The sequence below is a fragment of the Pteropus alecto genome, unplaced genomic scaffold, assembly GCF_000325575.1.
Source record: "Pteropus alecto unplaced genomic scaffold, ASM32557v1 scaffold11, whole genome shotgun sequence".
NCBI classification, from domain to species: Eukaryota; Metazoa; Chordata; class Mammalia; order Chiroptera; family Pteropodidae; genus Pteropus; species Pteropus alecto.
The window spans coordinates 4480134-4500054 of NW_006431956.1; the positions used below are offsets into that span (position 1 = coordinate 4480134).

The following is a 19921-nucleotide window of genomic DNA, read 5'->3' on the forward strand; positions in this document are numbered from 1 at the left end:
CTGCTGACAGGCAAGAAGTTAGGCTTGATGGCTGGAAATTTAGAATTTTTTTTTTTTTAACTCTCTTTAAAATCTCTTCATTGCTTCTCTAGAGCGGTACTGAGAGAAGGCTTAACATAGATAGAACAAGGGATGTGATGAAGAGTAATGAGATAAAACCAATCAGAGTCTTCAGGCTTCAGATAACCTAGATGTGTCCTAATTGTATGGCCTGAATTCCTCACCTGGGAGCTTACCAGAGCAGCCAGCACCCAGCGATGCCCCAGGATCGGTGTCACAAAACTGGGCCACAGGAGGTGTGCTCCAGAGAATATATTTTAGGGCAGATCTCCCAAGGGCAGATTCTGACGGGCCTTCTGGATTTCCACTTGTGGTCGAAGAGGATGAATGATGTTCAGATTCACCCAGACGTTCCAGATATCACCTTACTGGCTGCCAAGGGGCTTGGGGGACTATATTAACTCTTTGGAGCCACTAGAGAAGTTTTCCAGTCAGTTTTCAAATACCAGTTAGTCTGTCTGATTTCTATGCCGCCGATAAACTCTTCAAGGGTCACTATTATATGTAGGTCTCTCTCATGTGTAACCTCACCCTTACCTCCATTCCAAAAATTAATTTTTCTTTCTTCCTATATCACAATGCATATTCTTAGAGCAAAGATACTTAGTATTTTATAAACTTGTTCACATTTGTATGAAATCCCAACCAAGGGCAGGGAAGGTAAAAGAGGTAGATTGATGAACATTTTTAAATGCCTCTTCCATGTTTCCATAGCATGCATCTCAACTTCCCTTACACTCCGCTGCATTTGGGTGCGTGCTTATGTTTCTTGAATTCCCTGAAGGAAGTTAAAACAAGCACAGAGCTACTTAGGTACCAAAAGGACTTGAAGACAGTAGTTGCTAGCTCATAACTCAATCCAGGAAGATGGAACAGGACACTGCCTCTTTGCTCTGCCAAGGTGGCCCAGACCCCTCGAGACTTCACCAGGCCAGATTTCTGTGCCCACCTGCTCAGCAACCCCTGTCTAGTCCCCGACACACTCGAGGATGCTAACTGGCTAGAGAAGCAGGAGAGGAGCGGGGGGAGGGATGAGCCTGAACTACTGGACCTGTACTTTGAAAAGTGCTAGCAAAAAGATGGGAGGAAAGACTGAAGGAGAAGACAAAAAATAACTCGCGTGTGTGTACTTTGGGACTAAATCTCACCAGACAAGCAAATGAAGTTAAGGGTTATTTATCAACGCAGATTGTAGTGTTAGGTCTGTCAAGAATTACATCTTCCTCTCAATCTAGTCAGTTTTACCAAGCAGTTTGTTCAAAAAGAGGGTATTCTCACCGAGAAACGGTTAAATACTGGTTTAAATGCATCACCCACTTTGTCTGCCTGATACCACTCTAGATATCCACCAACTTCTCATTTTCTGAAACCAAATTCTCAAACCTACTCATTTCAGTCATTCTGGTGTGTTTTTAACTTAGCCACTTTGGGAAGTACCCAGAAAATGTGCTAAAGGTAGAGGGCAGAGAGACGTGCTATATGCTAAACTATAATATCTGCCACGTTCAGAGTTGTCACGTTTGAGTTATGTGTTTGTAAGTTTTTTACCGCTTGGTGTTTTAATAATCAGGACAGACTAAACTGCTGTCACAAATAGACCCAAAAAATGTATTCAGGCTAAAAACCCAGCAGAAGTTTCTTTCTTGCGCATGTCAGTAATCCTTTCTGGGTGTCCTGATTGGTGGGAACCTCTCTTCCACGTGATGTTACAGGGATCCAGCCTTTTTCTTCACCTTGTGGCTCTACCTTCTCCTGATAGTGTGTGTTTGTTCGTTTTGCCATCTCCATCCATCAAGAAGGAAGGAAACTATGAAGGCGTCCTATCCGCTCTATTAAAAGCCCTGCCCTGAAGCACCAAACGTCACCTCCACTTGCCTTCCCTTCGACCGTACACGGGCACATGGAGAGAGGGGCTTGGGGTGGACAGCCGGCAGTCTCTGCCACAGGTGTCTCACGTTGCTAGCGGAGAATCACTGCGAACACTGGCATGTGGATCACCAGGCCTTTCCCCCAGAAAACCCTGGCCCAGTAGGTCTGTGGTGCTTTCAAGAATCAATGTTTTTATAAACACCCCAAGTGATTGTCGTCAGGAAAGTTCGAGAAATACTGTGCAAGATGTGATTAGAGTGTAGAAAAGTATTTTGCGCGTCTGTTGGAGTCTTAGGCTGAGAATCCTGTGTTGTAAGGAATGGTGACAGACTAGATGGGTGACACCTCACTCCTGGCACCTTGTTTAGCTATCATTAGTCTTAGAATTTTGCTACAGGCCTCATTGTATAGACGAGATTATGTCGTGACTGTACCGTGTAACTCATACCTCTGTTCAAACCTGAGTTATGTGTGTGTGTGTTTTAGCTGATTGCTTCATTCAGTTAACCAAGTTTACCAGTCATTCTGACATACGGTTGTTTTATGGTTTATGTCAGATGCTTGGAGCACATCACCTTATGACAGCTATTCAGCACGCAGGTCAGTGTATAAGATTGACTAGTAATGAAATCTTGGAAGTGTTTTTCCCCTCCCGTCACAATGTCGAATCCTTTAGATGCTTACCATCATGGAAATAAGCAGCGTAGCTGTATTGGGTGGATTGTGGTTGAATTATTCATCAGTGACCTCTGTCTAAAACTGAAGGACGGAAAGCCGCCCCACCCAGCTTCTGAACATGCCAGACGCGTGATGCGAGATGCGTGGAATTCGTTTCATAAGCTCATCACAGCACATCTGAATCCTGGACTACTTTCTCCATGCCACCCAATGGTCACATGGACCATGGCCCTTCGAACCAGCTGGAATGTGCTGAAGGAATTCAAGCCAACTGTAGTATCAGCCTAAGATAATTATATTCAGGAAGGCAACTCCTCTCTCAAAAAGTATTCCAGGACATACTGAAACAATATTTGGAATATCTACTGGTTTGGATTGCCTGAGCTATTGATCTTCTTGCGATAGAATAAAGTTTAGAACTAGGAGGCCTTTAGGTGAGGGAGGACCTCTGTTTTGACTGCGGAGGAGTATTAGTACCATTCCTTACCGACACAATTACGAAGCAGTAGAGTACAGCCAAGGCCTTGCCGTGTAATGATCTTTGTTGCCTCGAGCCTTTTAGGTCACTGCGGAGTGTTTTACAACACACCTTCCCTCCCACCCCACGCTGAGGATTATGCGTGTGTGGCGTCCACACAAGCCGGGGCTCTGACATCCAAAAGGGCCAAAGGCTTGGATGTCCACCTTCACCTGGTCACATCTGAGGACGGAGTAGGAGCCCGCGGGATATCTCTCCTCTCGTCTAAAGGGTTAACAGAAGAACGAGTAGCCTCGACAGTGATTGAGAAAAACGGCAGTTTTTAGATCAGATGCTGCTCTGCTGCACGTGCAGCCTGGGGAAGGCGGATGGCGTCATCCTCCCAGAGCGAAACCAAATGGCTCTAATCAGTGTGTGGCGTGTAGAGTTTTCTGTAATCTTGAAATCCAGGAAGTATTTCACTTTCCCGCTGAGGTTTTCTAGGGAGAGAATCTGTGGCAAAGAGGATCAGTCTTCTCTCTGTCTGCGGCAGAATGGGCCCATAACTCTGCAGCTGAATCTCAGTCAAGTACAAGTGCAAGGACCGCGTGTTGCGGTTTTTTGTTTTTGTTTTTTTTGATCCGTAATCAGTTAATCTTATTTAATTTCCTGAAAAATAGAAAGCCACGCTGAGCATGTGTCTGGGTTGAGATTTAGACGGCGAAGCAGCACAGCAGTCTTCGGCAAGAGCGAGCCCACCTAATCGGATGCGGGCCCCGGCTTTGTCAGGAAGTTGACTCTCAGTCCAGATGCCACCTCCCGGTGCCTCTGTTTTTTTAAGAGGTGGGGACTGAAACTAGATGGTCGCTAAGGTCCCTTTACTCTCCTCGGTCCAGCATTGAAGTTGAGCGCAGACGAATTAGGAACAGCCCATGTCAGAATTATACGAGCGAAGCTTCCTCCCCCCAGCCACCCTCATTTTTTTGTCTTTTTTTTCCTTTTTTGTGACACTACGTCGTGGCTCAACACACCCACATTCTCGCTGTATAAACTCTTACCAAAGCCTGCCGTCAGACATTTATGTATTCCACAATGTAAACCGCTGGAAAAATAGTTCAGAGTGGGTTTTTTGTTTTGTTTTGTTTTGTTTTGTTTTCTGGGATGGGGGAAGGATTTTTATTTCACCGTAAAGTGGAGCTTCCAGCCAAAAAGATGATGCTCAGAGGAGAAGAGGGAGGATTGGGACGATGAGAGAGAAGGGTCGTGTAAGTTTGCCTGCGACAGCCCTGATTTTGACCTGTTGTCCCAAAATAATTGTTGAGATTACTCCCTCCCACTTTCCAAAATGTCCCCACGTGGATGGTGACTTACTCGATCGCCCTAGATATAGAGGAAGCCTCCATGGTACCCCTAAAATTATATCAGCAGTAGAAGGAAGGAAAGAAGCCAGCCTTTATTAGTGCTTTCTGTGTGCCCGATTCTGAACTTGGCACTGCGTACACATTATCCTGCTAAGTGGATCAAACAAAATCTATCTCACCTAACCATCAAACCAAACCTGTCTTAGGCCAGAAATCGGCCAGCTATTACCAGAGCCGTTTGTCGGAACATGGACTAAGAGTGTCACGCAGGCTGTCCTTACCACCGGTGGCCCGTGGAACATGAAGTCTAAAAGAAAACTCAGTTGCTCTGCGGCGAGCAGACGGGAAAATGCCCTTAACGACAGTCCATCGATTAGTGTTCAAGAAGCACCTACATGCCTGGCACCACGCCATGCCTTGGGAAGGGGACCGAGGAAGCTTTCACCATAGCCCCCAGCCCTCAAAGAGCTTTGACGGTCCTGGGTCGCATGATAATAAAGCAATAACTGAACTGCAGTAAGAGACAGCGATTCATCGGGCAGTCGGTGATTTCTTCCTGTCCTATTGTGTCATGGTAACTCTCAAAATTAAAGCCAGCTTCTGGGAACCCCTTTCCAGGGGTGCCTGAGTACACCTCGGGGACAGGTACCCCAGCTCTCCTCCTGACATTTTCCTCCCCGTCCTGATCCTAGACATTTAGAGTGCCGCCTCTCCACGCTCAGCCCAACATCACTGCCTTTTTCCCCTCCGCTCATCACCAAAATAGAGAAGTGACAAGTCTGTGACAAGTCATGGCTCCTCCTACAGCAGTGAAACCTGAGTGCGCTTATTACACAGCAACAGGTTTCATTTCAGATAAACTGTTTTAGGGAATTTTTGCGCCTCGGGGGAGGACCGTCGAGTGTAGAGTTGGGGAAATTTTTGATTTGCTCTGAACGGGAAAGTCATCCCAGCGATTCCATTAAAATTGACTGACCGTTTAGAGGCCGTGTAAATGGACGTGCAGAGTACTCAAAGGCCATGCAAATGGGTGAACTTGGCTAGTTCCGAGTAATTACTTCAGAAAGCAGGACAACAAAATCAATTCCAAACCCTGTTAAAGGGTGCGCGGTCATCGTTCACCAAAGGCTCGCCTGTCTCCCTCCCACCCAGAGGCCGGCGGGGAGCAGCACCGCGCTGGGGCGGGCGTGTCGACGCTGCCTTCGTGACCCCGGGTTCTCTCATCACGACATCGGGGCAATGCCGCCTGCCTCTCACCTGACCCGTAGGGAGCCTGCCTGGGGTCTGCCTGGCTTGGCGCTTTAAGAAGGAACGTAAATTCAAGGGGGAGGCAAATCTATAATATTCATCAAGCACTTTGATGGATGTGCCGGGAGCTGCGTCATGCTTTTTCATAAATGATTTTGTTTAATATAATACTCCTGTGACCTAGCTGCTGCTATTATTAACCCCATCTTATAAAGAAGGAAATCGAGGCTTGAAGAGCATAAGAAATTTGTCAGGCACCCAGTCAGTCTGAGATGCTAATCGAGGGATGACTCCTTTACTCACTGGAAGTTTTATGAATGAAGCAGGAGGGAAGTATCCTGTATGACCTTGAAAAGTGTCATCGTCTCTGCCACGAGGACTCTGGGGCCTCTTATCCCTGGACCATCAACTTAAATTTGGCTGCAAAGTGCGTTTCTTACATGTGTTCCTCCGTTCCAGGCGATTTGTAAAAACCTCGCCCTCCCTGACTGGGTTACGGTGCGTGGGGGTTGAGGCACTTGTGGCGGCCACACCAGCCTCTCCCTAGAGTCACGCACCTCAGGAAGCAGCCTAAAATAAGTGCAGGTCTGTACTGGAACCAGTGTGCTGTTTCTGTAGGCAAGGGATCTGCTTCTCTGTCTCACTTTGGCTGTAAAGACCAGAGGCAAGACGTAGATGTGATTCCTCCAATTCCAGAAAAAAAAAAAAATTAACCTTGGTTCTACTCTGGATCGAAATGCCTCTTGCACGTCCCGCCCCACCTAGAACAGTCCCATAAAGAGGTAGAATACCGGTGACACACTGAGACGTGCTGAAGGCCTGAGCCACACTGCGTTTTGCACAGGCCAACAATAGGGGTCTGTATTCCTAGTCTTGGTGAGTGCAGGCTGTCTCACCCCGCGCGGGACGGCGAGGCGGAGACTCCACAGACCGGCCTGGCCGGGGAGCGTCTGATAGCCCGTGTGCGAACCGAGAACCATGGGAAAAGACATACGGTTTTAACCTCTCGTTGCCACCAAACCCCTGATTATAATGTCTCTTATCCTCGAGAGAATCTATGCTATGAAATAACTTTATATCAAGACCTTCCTTTTAATGAAGTCCCTCTGTACTTGAGAAACTAAATCCTTTTTAATTGGATTCAAGACAGAACTACCCGCCACCACGGCTCACCTGGGCCGCCTGCCCAGGCGTGGTTTACGGCCTGCAGGCCTGCCCAGCCACGGGCCCTTGGAGCAGAGGCAGCTGCTTGCCACCGCCTCTGGTGCTGTCTCTGCCTCACCCCCAAGACCCCTGGGAGACCAGCCGGCCACACCAGCTTTAGGGACACTGCCCAGTGTAGCCTTGTAGTTGGCTTGTCGAGTTCAACCGAAAGTTCTTTTTCTTTGGAGGAAAAGTGCGACCCCGCCCTTCGCACTTTAGAATTAGTATGTTAAAAACAAAAATGTAGTAACCCCGCAGTTTGCTTATTACCGTGTATTCCGAAGGTCAGGTGACCTTTTCTGTTACAAAGGAGACTGCTCACGTCCCTCGTCCTGTCCCCGTGGCCCCTCAGCAAGCACGCACATCGCCCGTAAGCGCGCCTTCCCGTGCTCACAGCGCAGTGGGAGCGTGCAAGAAGCCGCTGAACGCGGTGACTGTACTATCGGGGGGAAAAGGCGACGTTAAAATGGCTCAGATATTTTTACAGCTGCTGGGCCTCTGAAACGGTTTAACGTAACTGGCTTGTTTCAGAGGCCCAGAGAAAGCGGAAAGCCGGTCCCGGCAGCTCGGCCCTCACGCCTTTCCTGGCCGCGTCCCACTCCTGTTGGGGTTTTCGTGGTGACGGGTGAGGGCGTGTTGCAGCGCACAGAAACCTCGCGCACTTTCCCTCCGCCTGCTTTCCCGAAAGGCTTGACGGTGCAGCAGATTTCATCTAGTTCGAAAAAGCGGCTCAGTTTTCCAGGCCAGAGGTTCAGAGGCCCTGCCCCCTTCGCGCGTCAGGCGGTCCCCTCCGAGTCCCCAGGCAGCAGGAGGCAGGCAGCAGCCTAGATCTTGCGGCCACTGCCCAGGAGGCGGTCACAGTGTGTCAGGCACGGAGTCAGAGGCAAGGGTGCCAGGTTGCAGGAAGCCGAGGAGGTCCGTACTGTCTCCCTGGTTGAAAGGCTGGCTCGGGTTTGCCGTGCAGGAGCAAGCCTGCTGGGGACGTCGAGTCAGGTTCTGGAAGGAACGGAGGATCCACGTCCCCGGCATGAGAAGAAGCACAACTCAAGCTCCGTCAGCAAAACTCCCGGAGGAATTCCCTTGGGTTTGCACTTGGTGATCCAAACGGTGACAGCCACATAATTCAGGGACTGAAAGCAGAATGGCAGCGTTGTTTCTCTGCTTCCTGGGTAGTGGCCAGATGGTGACACTTCCTACATCAGGGTGCCAATTATATCGAACTCGACAAAACTAAGCTAACTGGAGACGGTTTCAGTGAAAGTTGATTTCTACAGGATGTGGCGTTTGTCTTGGGTAGCTGTTACGCCAGCTGCGGAAGACCCGCTTTGAGATAGAGAAAAGAGATTTATCCTAGGAGACGGTTAGAAGTCGAAAACCAGAGAAGTTTGGGTTATAAAAAGACATTTTGGTGACAGGAAAGGAGGTCGAAGGATTTCCGGAGATCTTTCACAGCAAGGCTGAAGCTATCGGGGGTGCTTCTGACCTAACCCCCTGTGGTAGGCATTGACCTTGAAGGGTGCTGTCAGCCAGTCATTGTTAGGATGGCTTTGCCTTTTCCGTTAGCTACTTGTTAGGCTAGTAGAGTTAGCCAATTGTAAAATTCAGTGATTTCACAGAGGGGACCTAGAAACCCAGAGAAGGCAATGCCACGCTAACTTCCTCTGGTTTTCTTTTTCTTGGTTTTGAGTTTAAAGCAAAAAAAAAAAAAAAAAAAATCGCAGGGTTTTCCCACAGCTCATTTTTGCTTCGATTGCCACTTCGTTCATTCTTTTCCTCCATATGTGTCCGACGTCACTGCAGCCATCATGGTGCAGCATCCACGTTGAGAGGGGCCACATAAGGAAGTGGAGGCAAGAGTAAGTACCTAACTGTCTGGCAGCGGGGGGCGGATTTTAAATGTGGCTGTGAAGGCAGTAGCGTTGCTTGCGGGGCCCCGTTGGCACTCCTCCAAGGCAAGCCATGTTTTGAAGACAGAGCAAAAGAAACGCCTGCGACCATGGAGGCCGCGAGTCGACGACCGCTCACTTGACATGGTTCCACCCGGCAGCACCAGCTCTCAGTGTGGGGACTCGGGGTGGGGGGGGGTGCTGTGCCATGCGGCTCCGGGGACCGCTTTACCTCTGGAAGCGTCCGCGAGCTTCTGGAGAATCAGAGTCGAGGGTCGTGGGAGAAGAGAGATTACCAGGGGGACTCGGGGGTGGGGACTGCGTGCTACCCGCGTGACAGGAAGCCGAGGTCCGAATGGCCGTGCGACTCGGGTAACGCAGTCCCTGCTTTGCTGGCCCATGTGGCCACGAAAGAGGGCTTCGTTCGCGGAGAGAGAGAGAGAGACCTTCGCGCGTTCGCTAATTCAGCCTTGCAGGCCCTTCACCCTTTGATCTGCCGACCCCTTAGGAGTCAGAGGCAGCCGTCGAAGCCATTTTCAGTCCACAGACGTCTTTGTTGACCTCCCGAATTCAGATACATCTTGAATTGAACTTGTCTTCCAGGACTATTTGTTTTTAAAAGAAGGACATAAGTACAAGATGCATCCCTCAGATGATCATCCTGTGGCTGTTTTCAAGTATTCATTTGCTTAGATTTAGGAAGTTACGGGTATTTCTTGTGTTTAAGACACTGAATGGCCTTGAAGACATGGACAGAGTTCACTGGGAAGACAGGTGTCCACACACACCATATAAGCTCCAAGTCTAAAATGCATTTCCTTTCACCAGCTTAGCCCAGGGTTGTGGGGCATCATGTGTTCACCTTCTTTGCTCCATCTTCTCAAGTTGTACATTTATTTGTATATCCGAAAATGTCCCCTGATTTGTCACATAAAGATGTCACTGGAGAGCAGTGCCAGAAAAAGGCTTAGCAGTTCGAACCAGAACCTTCTAAAAAGGCCCTTTCTCCCCTTTATGAGAGCACCTTCCACAGAATGTATGCTCAGCCCAGGCTGGTGGCTCCAGGAAGGTCATGGGGAATGTGTCACTAGACCAGCCACGCACAGGCTGCGCCCTTGAGTGTAAATCACTGGCCCGTGATCTGAACTGTCACCACCACAGCTGACGGGTGACGACTTCAATAATTGAAAACTGGACACGTCACCTCCCATCTTTCTACCCGGATTCTTTAAAACACACGCACAGATGTAACACAAACTGCCTTGTTGTCTGTAGAGTCAAAGGCTTGAAGAAAATGCCTTTTAAAATGGTGTCTCCAGTTTGGAAACCTTCGGAGGGAGAGTCTTTAGTGAGTGTGACGTCCGCGTTCTTCTGGGCAGGGTTCATTGTAAAGTCTGATCTCTGACATCATTCTCCAGGCGGTGTGTGTGCCGCCCTCCCCCACCAACGGTGCAGACAAATTGCTCTTTGACTCAGGGCAAGCCGTGATGTAAACTGGTTATCTCAACATATGCAGTGCCTTTTTTTTTTTTTTTTTTTTAATTCTGTGAGTATTATTACCGACAGTTTCCAAGCAAAGATTTGCAGGAGAAACAGCTGTGGTTTGAAAAGATTTGTGATCATCCAGATGGTTTCTTTGAGGATAAATCTACTTGATCATTTAAAATTAAAGCCTTTCAGTAAAGTTAAGTGTCTCCTTTATGATTTTTAAATATACTACCGTTGCGTGTGTGTGTGTGTGTGTGTGTGTGTGTATGTATGTGTACGCACGCACGTGTGTAGATGCCATTGGCCTGTCTCGTTTGGGGCTTTATCTTTGGAAACGGGCAAAACCTCAGAACACTGTCTCAAATTATTCAGCAATGAAGGCGGCAAAATATCTGAGGGAACCCTTCATGCCAGCCCAGAAACTGTGAAGAGACAGGTGGGCTGCCCTACCTGGAGAAGGCGGCACGCAGCCTCTCTGGGAATTGCCCCCTCAGCTTCTGATACGACATGGCCCAGGCGTATCGCACAATCATAATACTGATTGCACACTGCTTTGCAAGCGGAACACAGGCAGCTAGATTGCTAAACTTGCCAACTTCTAGGAACCCAGGTGGTGAAGGGCTTCTAGTCCCCTGGTGGGGCTCTGAGGAGACAGACGGAGGGGTGGCAGACAGAGGAGACTGGGACGGGGTGACTTTCCCGGACCCCTCTTCTGCCCTCGGTGCTTAGCGTCCACTTGCTTGCCGACCACCAGAGGTGCTGACTTGAGGCTGCGCACTGTCGGCCGTCGGCATCCGGGGTCTCTCTCTCCTCGGCCGTCTCCCCCACCAAACTGGATCTGTCTATACTGCCTTCCTCGCGGCTCTGCTCGGTGTTCGAAGTCAGGCAGCCAAATGAGCTCACAGGGAGGTCGTAATGGCCAGTACGCTCCAGTGTGTCCCCCGCAAGATCTGTACGCTCATCAGTATCTCTTGGCGATCGGTAAAGGGGTCATCAGTAGTGGACATGGAGGCTCTGTATCGGCCTGACACTGCGGTGTTTGGGTCTAGAACCACCACTCAGCCTGTTTTGCCATTGACTTTGAAAAGCCCTGCCGAGGAGCGATGGGGTGAGGTTGATAGACACAGGAAAGGTGGGTTGTTTTTTTTTTTTTTCCTACTTCAAAATCCAAAGCTCTTACTGATACAACTCATTGTATCGATGAACATGTTGAAAGTTGGGGTGCCATAAAGTCACTCGGACGTGGAGTGTCATGTTCCTCTTGAAGACATGGACAGACTCCTGTGTTTTCCTCCGACATTTGAGACAAGACAGGCCGCTCAGCTGGCTGTCGCCACTGGCAGAAACTCCTGAATGAGTGGATACAGGTGGCAAGAACTGTAAAGTGCAAGGGCTTCGTGGTGTCAGACGAGCAAAGCAGAAACCTGTGAAGCAGCAAAAACGAGCAGCATTCAGCGGAAACTGGAGGGTTGAGGCTTGCCGAAGCGCCCGACTCATCAAACTGCAGTCGCCTCTGCTGGTCCCCTGAGACCCCTGGCAGGTCATTTGCCATGTCTGACAGGGAGCAGCACCTTCCTCTGCTCTCCACGGACAGCAGGGAAAGACGGACCCCGGGACCAATCCCTGAAGCCAGAGGAGTCACGACCACTGACCTTCGAAGAGCACCTGGGGATGCTGTACATGTTTAACCACCCACCTGACGATGATGCTGGACACAGAACCTGCTAACGGAGGGGGGTCTGTCCCCAGAATCAGACCGCTGGGCCATCTGGCGTTGCAGCTGACCTGAAAATGCATCCAGTAGATTTCAGGCCCGAGTTACAGCTGGCGTGGGGGAATCTAAGAGACAGGTGGTTCCCTTAACAGCTGTCCATCCAGTTAGGGTGGGCAAGAAAGAAAACCCCGTCCTTGCTGAAACTTCACGAGCCTTTGGGGACCTAATCGGAGCTCCCTGACCTTGAGCCATGATAATTACCATATCGGGACAAATAATGATATTTCTCCGCGTGTTGACATAATCCCTGCGGGTCAGTGAATCTAAGATTTTAAGTGAGCCTATCAGGTGGTAGGTGATTGAAAAACGGGGTCGTCCTCTGAGAGACTGAGTACTCAGGGAAGCAAGTCTTCCAAACACATTCTCACTCCGGAAGTGTACGGACTCAAGTCCCACGGGAGTGGGGGGGCGGGGTGACAAATCGCTGCTTCTCAGGTGACTATTTAAATTTGTAATTCTGTATTTATCCTGCAGATTTTAGGATAACTTAATCAAACACTGTCTTGAGTGAATTGGTCTGCATGCTAAATGAAGCGGCAAGACATTTTTAGCCCAAGAGAACGTAAAGAATAATTTTGACGTTTGGCTTTAAAAATTTGTTTGGCGTGAAATATCTGGACCGTGTAGCCACATGGTGTCGGGGAGAATTTTAGGTAGACCTGGGTTTCATTCCGTGATTTAGAAGTGATGAAAGTAAAATGACGTACGACGGAAGTTAAGTTATTTTCCCGAGTCACTCGGGACCCACCTGTATGCACCCACAAGGAAGAGCCTCGGGGCGACGTTCCCAATTGCCTCGCCACCCCCAGAACCCCCACACTTCTGCAAGTTGTTCATTGCACGAGGGTGCCCAACACACACAAGTAGGGCAGAAATGCAGCCAGGGCTCTGCTTGCCAAGCCATGGGCCATGGCAAGGGGCCGTGCCCACTTGGAGATGGGACACCTTTTTCGAAGGTGCCAGGTTTGCTCGCCAACCCCGGCACTTGTGGAGCTGAGCTGTTGGGCTGGGCGCTGTGAGAGAAGCATGTCCCCAGTGCATTACAACTAGAACTAGAGCTGACCTTGGCATTACCCTAAGAGACCTTAGTTTCAATGGACGTGGAGCAAGAGTTAAGAGCTGTGTACAGTTTGCAAAGAATCAGTAATGGAAATGCCTGATTTCAGCGTATCAGTTGCACAGGCAGAGTGGACCCTGGAGGGAATTGGAAAGAATTAGAGATTTGGGGTACCTTCCCATCTTCCCTTCTATGCATGAGACTCCCTTCTTCATGCTGTTCCCCTCTTCACCCCCCTCATACACTGCTTAGGCATCAGCTTCAGACTAGCCCTTTCTCAGGAAACACACACACACACACACACACACACACACCACCTTCTATTCACTAAGGGCTTTATTGGAGAAGAAAACACGTCAGCCAGATTTATACTAGGATGTAAATAGCTAGGAACAATTAGCCGTTCCCATCCCTGAGGGTACCACTTTAATGCTGAAATGGGAACGGAACTGCGCCTTCCCCGTGGGTTTCAGGCAGTGGGAATGGGTAGGGGTTTTGTCCCGGCGTGTAAGGCAGGACAGGGGTCTTCACTCCTGAGAACTTCTCATGCAGCTCCGAGCTCTGCGGTGGGGCCCAGCATACCAGCCTTCCTCCATTTCCATCCTGTTTGTTCTTTGCTGCTTGTACCTCATCATGGCGTTTAGTTCTCCATTTCCGGGCCCCCCGTCGTCGCACTGTGCTTTTAGGCCAATCTAAGCGCGTCATTCTTAGCCCTGAGCGTGGCCAGACTGGCATTTGATTTCCATCTTTCTTAATCGCCTACTTTCCAGGCAAGCACACTGTTAGAACTTTCACTCTACCCCTAAATTTTCTTTTCATAAGTCTCACACCCCCAAAATCCACCTGCTTGAAAGTATCACATTCCGGCTCTTTTTGAGGCTTGGATTATTGTGGTTGAAGGTCAGAGGTTCCCCCTTGCTGCTTTATCTGGACGCTAACCCCATAAGCCCAGGAGAAGGAAAGGAGAACTTACTGAGAGACTGATTGTTAGAACCTTGTAGGAGACAAAGGTTGTGTCTTTTTCTGCTTTTCTTTCTATATCAAGCCTGGGGAAGCATAGTTGCTATTTTTTCTTTTTTTTTTCCTAGAGTGACTACAATAGGTTACTGGAAGCTGGGACTTTGCTTTCCTGTTTTAAATTATTCCTTGACCTGAAGCAATTTCTATAGCTTTTCTTGGGCTTGTGTTAGGCCAATGAAGCTCAAACTACTTGCTGATTTGATCAGTTCAGTAAAAAATTCTACCATCAGGCACATGGCCAAATGAACTCTGGTGAAAGAAATCCAAATAGCTCAAATGAAAAGTTCTCATAAAAACGGTCAGTCTGTCGATCTGCGATACTTTAAAGAAACTTCGTAATTTTCAGTTGCCTCCCCCACGCCAAAGATCTACTTTAAGGGTTTCTGGTCCTTGGAGGCATGGAGTTTTTTGAATGCCAAAAAGCTACTGTCATACTCTAGTTTGTCCAAAAGGTGAAGCAGTTGCATATTTAATCTCGGTTCCAGCGAAATCAAATATATAACAAGTTTCCAAATTTCTTTCCAAGTGAGGAGGAAGGATCTTCGACGTGTCTAGGAATGCTGTAGGAGCAGCATTGTGCTCTATTTTCCTCCTTTGAAAGAGCTTTTGTTTTGGAAAAATTAGAACACCAGCTTATCATTCTAAAGATGGCTTGTGGTGTCAACTCCCCTCTCTGTAACTCTGCTCTTGGTCTTAGTGACATCGTGCCCTTAAACAGAGCCAGTGTTGATGCCTAAGTGTAGTGTATTTCTCTCCTGCTGCCGGCCATCCTTGGTCTAGGAGTACCTCTCAAAGCTCTCCCTGTCTCTCTGGCTCTGTGCATTTGGATTCTTCAGTAAAGTCGGGGTTAAGTACGTACAATCTTGATGAGAATCTCTCTCCACTTTTTCTCAGCCCAACTAAGCAAAGAGCAGCCCAGATGAGAGGCAGCATCATCTTTCTTTAAATTTTGAAAGTTTTTGTCCACCCCGTTTCTCCAAGCCTGGCCATGCTAAGAAACTGCATGCTAATTAACAAGTCGTTAACCTTTATCTGGTTTAACCCAATACGTTAACCAGTATTTGTAGCTATAGGTTGAAGAAGGGGTCAGCCATCCTTCAGAACACAAACGGAACGGGCTAAGGTTTTGACCCCGTTTTCTTTGGTAGAGGGAGTTGGCCGGGAAGACGATAAATGCTGGCCTCTCCTGGAGGGACGTTCAGCCTGGACTCCCGTCGGCTCTTGGAAATAAGGAATCTAGAGATTGCCAGTCACTGTGCCACATCCACATTTAATACATGGGGCAGGGTGTGCAAATATCTGTTTGGGCAGGTACTCACCTGTATTATAACATAATTGCTAACCGGTTAAAGCAGAGTCTTCATTCTGGCAAACAAACATCATCTCATGTACAGAACTTTGCATTATGTACTGTGCTGGAGATTAAAAAAAAAAAAGAGCATTATCCTAGCCTTTAAGAAGCTTATAATCCAGTTGTCTAAACCATTGAGTTTAGAAAGTGATTTTAAAGTGTGATGTTTCTAGAGATACCCTTTAAGGAAATTATGGCTAATGTATGTTTCTGCTATTGTTGTTGTGATTAAACGCTTCTCACGTAGATGCGACACCACAAGCCCCATTAACAGCTCACCCCCCGCCTCCCACCCTCATTTCTGAAGAGCTGGATTGCAGGTGGTTGGTGCACAGAGTTATGAATTGATCTCCGACGTGGGTAAAGCTAATAAATATGATTTAGGATGAAAGGCACCGTGTAAATGCTTGAGATGTTGTTATTACTGTTCTCATGCACTTTATTATTTTTAAATTGTGCATCCTTTTAAGTAGATTATTTGTTCGCCACAGTCTCCATTATATCTAAGCAAAGCATTCACAGAAATTTCTAAAACCTTTTCATTTCTCTCTGTAGGTTGTTGTTTCGTAACATTTTATACAAGAAAAGCTGCACTTGAGGCCCAGAATGCACTGCACAATATTAAAACTTTACCTGGGGTGAGTCGGTTTACTTTTGTACCAAAATCACTTTATTGCTTGAAAATGGTCCTTTCAACTGAAGGTTCTAGTTATGGGCTCTTAGTGCCAAAAATGACTTTGGTCTTTTGAGGAGTGTGGGCTGACCCCTGCAGCAGCCAAACCAGCTGGCCGGCCCATAAAGGAGCTGGCATTAATGCTGACAGAAAGAGCTCTCAAATAGCGTGTCCCCTGGTTAGAAAATCAGAGTGACCCCACTGGGTCACAGCCGCTGCCAAAGAGTATTGGGTGGGCTAAGATTTTAAAAGGGAGGAAAAAAAGCCCAACACACACAAGGGAAGCAAATGGGAAAGGAAAAGCTTTTACGCACCAGGAGCCCCTTTTCAAATTTAGTCTTTAGATTCTCTCTTGAAAGGACAAAATGTACCCTGTACAGCCATAATATTAAACCTCCTAATGGTTTCTAAACAGTCAACGGCGGTTAACAAAGTCAATGTTTTAATGCCCGATTTGTGGCTTCGTGTTGATAGAGAACAGAAAAATACAAAGCTTATTACCCTTTTTGTTTTCTCTTTCCTTCCCAGTAATATTTGATGATGAATGCAATTCACTAGAAGCGAACTGATGTCGTACGTAGCTACTTCATCAGAATGCATTATTTTTGTGACAATTTTATATAGTGCATGCTGGTATGAATTTTCCTATGCCGTGTAGATATTTTCCCCATTGGCCCAAATATCAATGACAAGTTAATTTAATGTCATAATGATGTGCGTCGGTTATATGAAGAACCTGTGGTAAGCAGTGCAATGATAATGGATTTATTGACAAGAATAGAAGAAAGACAGCATACGTGCCCCCTCATGTTTTCAGGGTATAATTCTTTATGTCATTTAGCCGCTTCTGTAGATGGACACACACTCACATGCGTTTTATGCCCCCATGAGCCCCAGAAAAAGAGCATCTGTTTCATTCACCTCCGATCCATTGAAAATGTTATCATATTCGTAGTGGCAAGATACTCAACAAAAGGTCTTCAGAACGTTAGTTTCTTTTTCACCCAAAAGGAACAAATTGCGAGCCTTGGTCTTGAGTCGTGCCGCTGTGGTTTCCGCTTAGCGTGTGAGCACATCAAAGAGGAGAAGGTTAAGGAAAGCAAGTGTGTGGTATGAGAATTCACCCTCCCCATTTAATATGGCGACTACTTCTTCCTGAAGCTTCCAAGGTGCTGTTTAGTAAGGCAGCTTTTAGTGGGTCTAAGTGTTTTTGGCTCAATGACTTTAAAAAAAAAAAAAAAAAGGTAGCGTTTCAGCTCCATTTTCCATACAAATGGGATTTTCTGATGTAAATTCTAGGAGGTTGCAGTGTTAGGTCACATTATCAAATGAAGTGACCAAATATTTGCTGGCGCAACTAGTGATAGAAAAAAATAATTTTGTTTCCCAGGCTCCTGATCAAACCCAAAGACCACTCTGTATTTTTTCTCTCAAAAAAAAAAATACACTAATTAGCACACAACATCCCTTCTATGTGTGTTTAAGGAAATATTTGAAATGATGAGTTGTTTAGCATTTAGGCTATATTGATGCCAAATCACTTCCCATTTTCAGTTAATGCGAAGCTCGGTTAATGTGAATCCGTCCCCTCCAGCAGAATCACAGCCCCCAACATGCCATCGTCATACGTGGACACGCTCTCAAGAAACCCAGAGTTAACGCGATGAGCGGGCCACGTAGGAAAACACATGAGTGACTGACGAGTGTGCTTCTGTTGGGGACACCTCACTCTGACCCTTTCCTTAGGAAACAAATAGCGTCTTCCGTATTTAAAACAAAAAATGTCGTCTATGTCTTCCTCATCTGAATGATTCCGTGTGCAGAAGTCAGGGTTGTGAGACCCATTATTAAGAGGTTGGGAAAAAAAAATGGTTTACGGATCGTTTTTGGTTTTCCGTTTTTACCCAGTTCAATTTGATAGGCCCAATTACTTGAGTCAGGTTAAATGAGAATTTTTGAGAAGTCGAGGCTGATTTGCAGACTCACAGCCTTCACACCGCGATTAGGCCAATGGCAGCAGAGTTCCACATCTTGCGTTCATGTTTAGCTGTGTCTGATAAACATCACCCTGAACAGCTACCGGGAAAACATGAAAGGGGTTTTCTTTCAGCTGTGCGCTTTCTTGGTGGACAGGAAGAAATGGGACCAGACATGAAAGATTAATGCATGTTCTCAGGGAAAAAAATATTACAGGGTGCCTTGCTGTTTGATTACAAGCCTTGGAATTAGTCAGCATTTCCATAATTCTAAACCAATATACACCTGTTTTCCTACTGTGATGTGAAGGCACAACTTAATTTAACGGAAACCCTGCTGTGCTCAGTTTCTCATTAAATACCAAGCGAGTTCGGTAATTTAAAGTTGTACCACTACTATTTTAACTGGTTGCCTTAATATTATGAAATTAATAAGAAATTAATGATGCACTTTGCCATATGCCTTTAATATCTTTCTGAATAAAAATAAAAGGGATAAAGAAAAATGCATCACCAGCTGACACTTTAAAGCTTTTCTGCTTGTAATCATTCTCCTGTGGATAAAATCCATCAAAAAGGCACTTGCTGCCTTTTTTTTCTAAAGTGTCCAAAACATTCAATTTAAAACAAGATCAAAGAGTGCTGGATGTTTGGGGTTCTCTGGTTTTTCAGTGGTTTTTTTTTTTTTATTTTTTTTCGATTTGCTTTCGTAGTTAGTGTGTTGTATCATATGGAACTTTTATCATGCGACCAAACTTGAATGTTTAGGGATCATCTTTCTTTCTTTCTTGAGGGAAACAAAGAACTTGCTTAACATGAGAGAGGGGAAAACGCCAGTGGGACTCTCCATCGTGCAGTTAACTGCATCCGCCCTTAGATTTTCATGTGGAGACGCCCTGCCTCTCGCGTCACGTTGGATTTCAGAGACCCCTTCCGTGGAGGCCAAGGGGCTAGGGGCAGGGGATCGGGCCATAGTCAGCCGTGCAAGGTCATTGAGGACCCATTTCTCAAGCCTGTCTCTTCCCCCGTGACCGGGTCTCACATCCTCAGAAATGCTCAATGCAAATCCTAGAAATAGATTATTAGAAATAAAGGCAGCAAATCCAACAGCTCAACCCAGAGAGCAAGGAATGGGAGTCGGGGTCATTTCTCTGGTTTGGTCGTGTTCTCTTCTAGAAATGGTGCCTTGACATGTAAGCAGCAGGCCCTGTTTATGACCGATTTTGCCAGATTAAAAAAGCAGTAATGATTATTGAGTGCCTACTGGGTACCGGGCACACTTGTGGGCAGGCACGTGTCTGCCAGGTTAACTCTCTCCTTTGAGTTAACTTTCTCCAGAATTGTCCCCCTGTGTCCTTTAATAGTAGAATGCTGGAGTTTAAGCTATTCCGATCACACACACATGCACACACACACACACTTCGCACACTGTGTCCGTGTCTGCACAGGGAGGGCTACTGGATGAGCTGTTGTGTTTGGTGCAGAAATTGTTAGACTGACTCTCTCCACAGCTGAGCCATGTGCTCTTGGGCCAGCTTCGGTCACGTTTGCTTGGAGGGTACCGCAGACCGGCCTCGGCGTACCTTCCTTTGTTTGGGGTTTCAGGCGGGCGCAACCTAACGGGTAGAATTATTCAATAGAAATGTCATCATCTGCCATTGCATTTCCCAGAGAGAAATCCTTGGAAAGGCAACTTGCAGGATTCATTTTGTTTTCACTGACCTAATTTAGCTTAATTAAAAAATAAAATGAAGACCTTAATTGAGGCACAGAACAACTACCACGATCTTTTCAGTAATCAAATGTCAGGGCCAGATATC

General features: G+C 47.1%; 1 protein-coding gene across 3 annotated transcripts in view; it reads left to right on the plus strand.

Moving 5' to 3' along the window:
- Positions 1 to 19921, plus strand: part of LOC112475630 (CUGBP Elav-like family member 2) — a 404363-nt gene that overhangs the window by 359897 nt on the left and 24545 nt on the right. For 2 of the 3 annotated variants that reach the window (XM_025043406.1, XM_025043405.1), the window contains one exon: positions 16008 to 16090. The exons of the other annotated variant lie outside the window; for it this stretch is intronic. In XM_025043406.1, coding sequence (XP_024899174.1) covers positions 16008 to 16090 — 83 coding nt within the window. The remainder of the gene's footprint in view (positions 1 to 16007; positions 16091 to 19921) is intronic. 3 annotated transcript variants of the gene reach the window in all.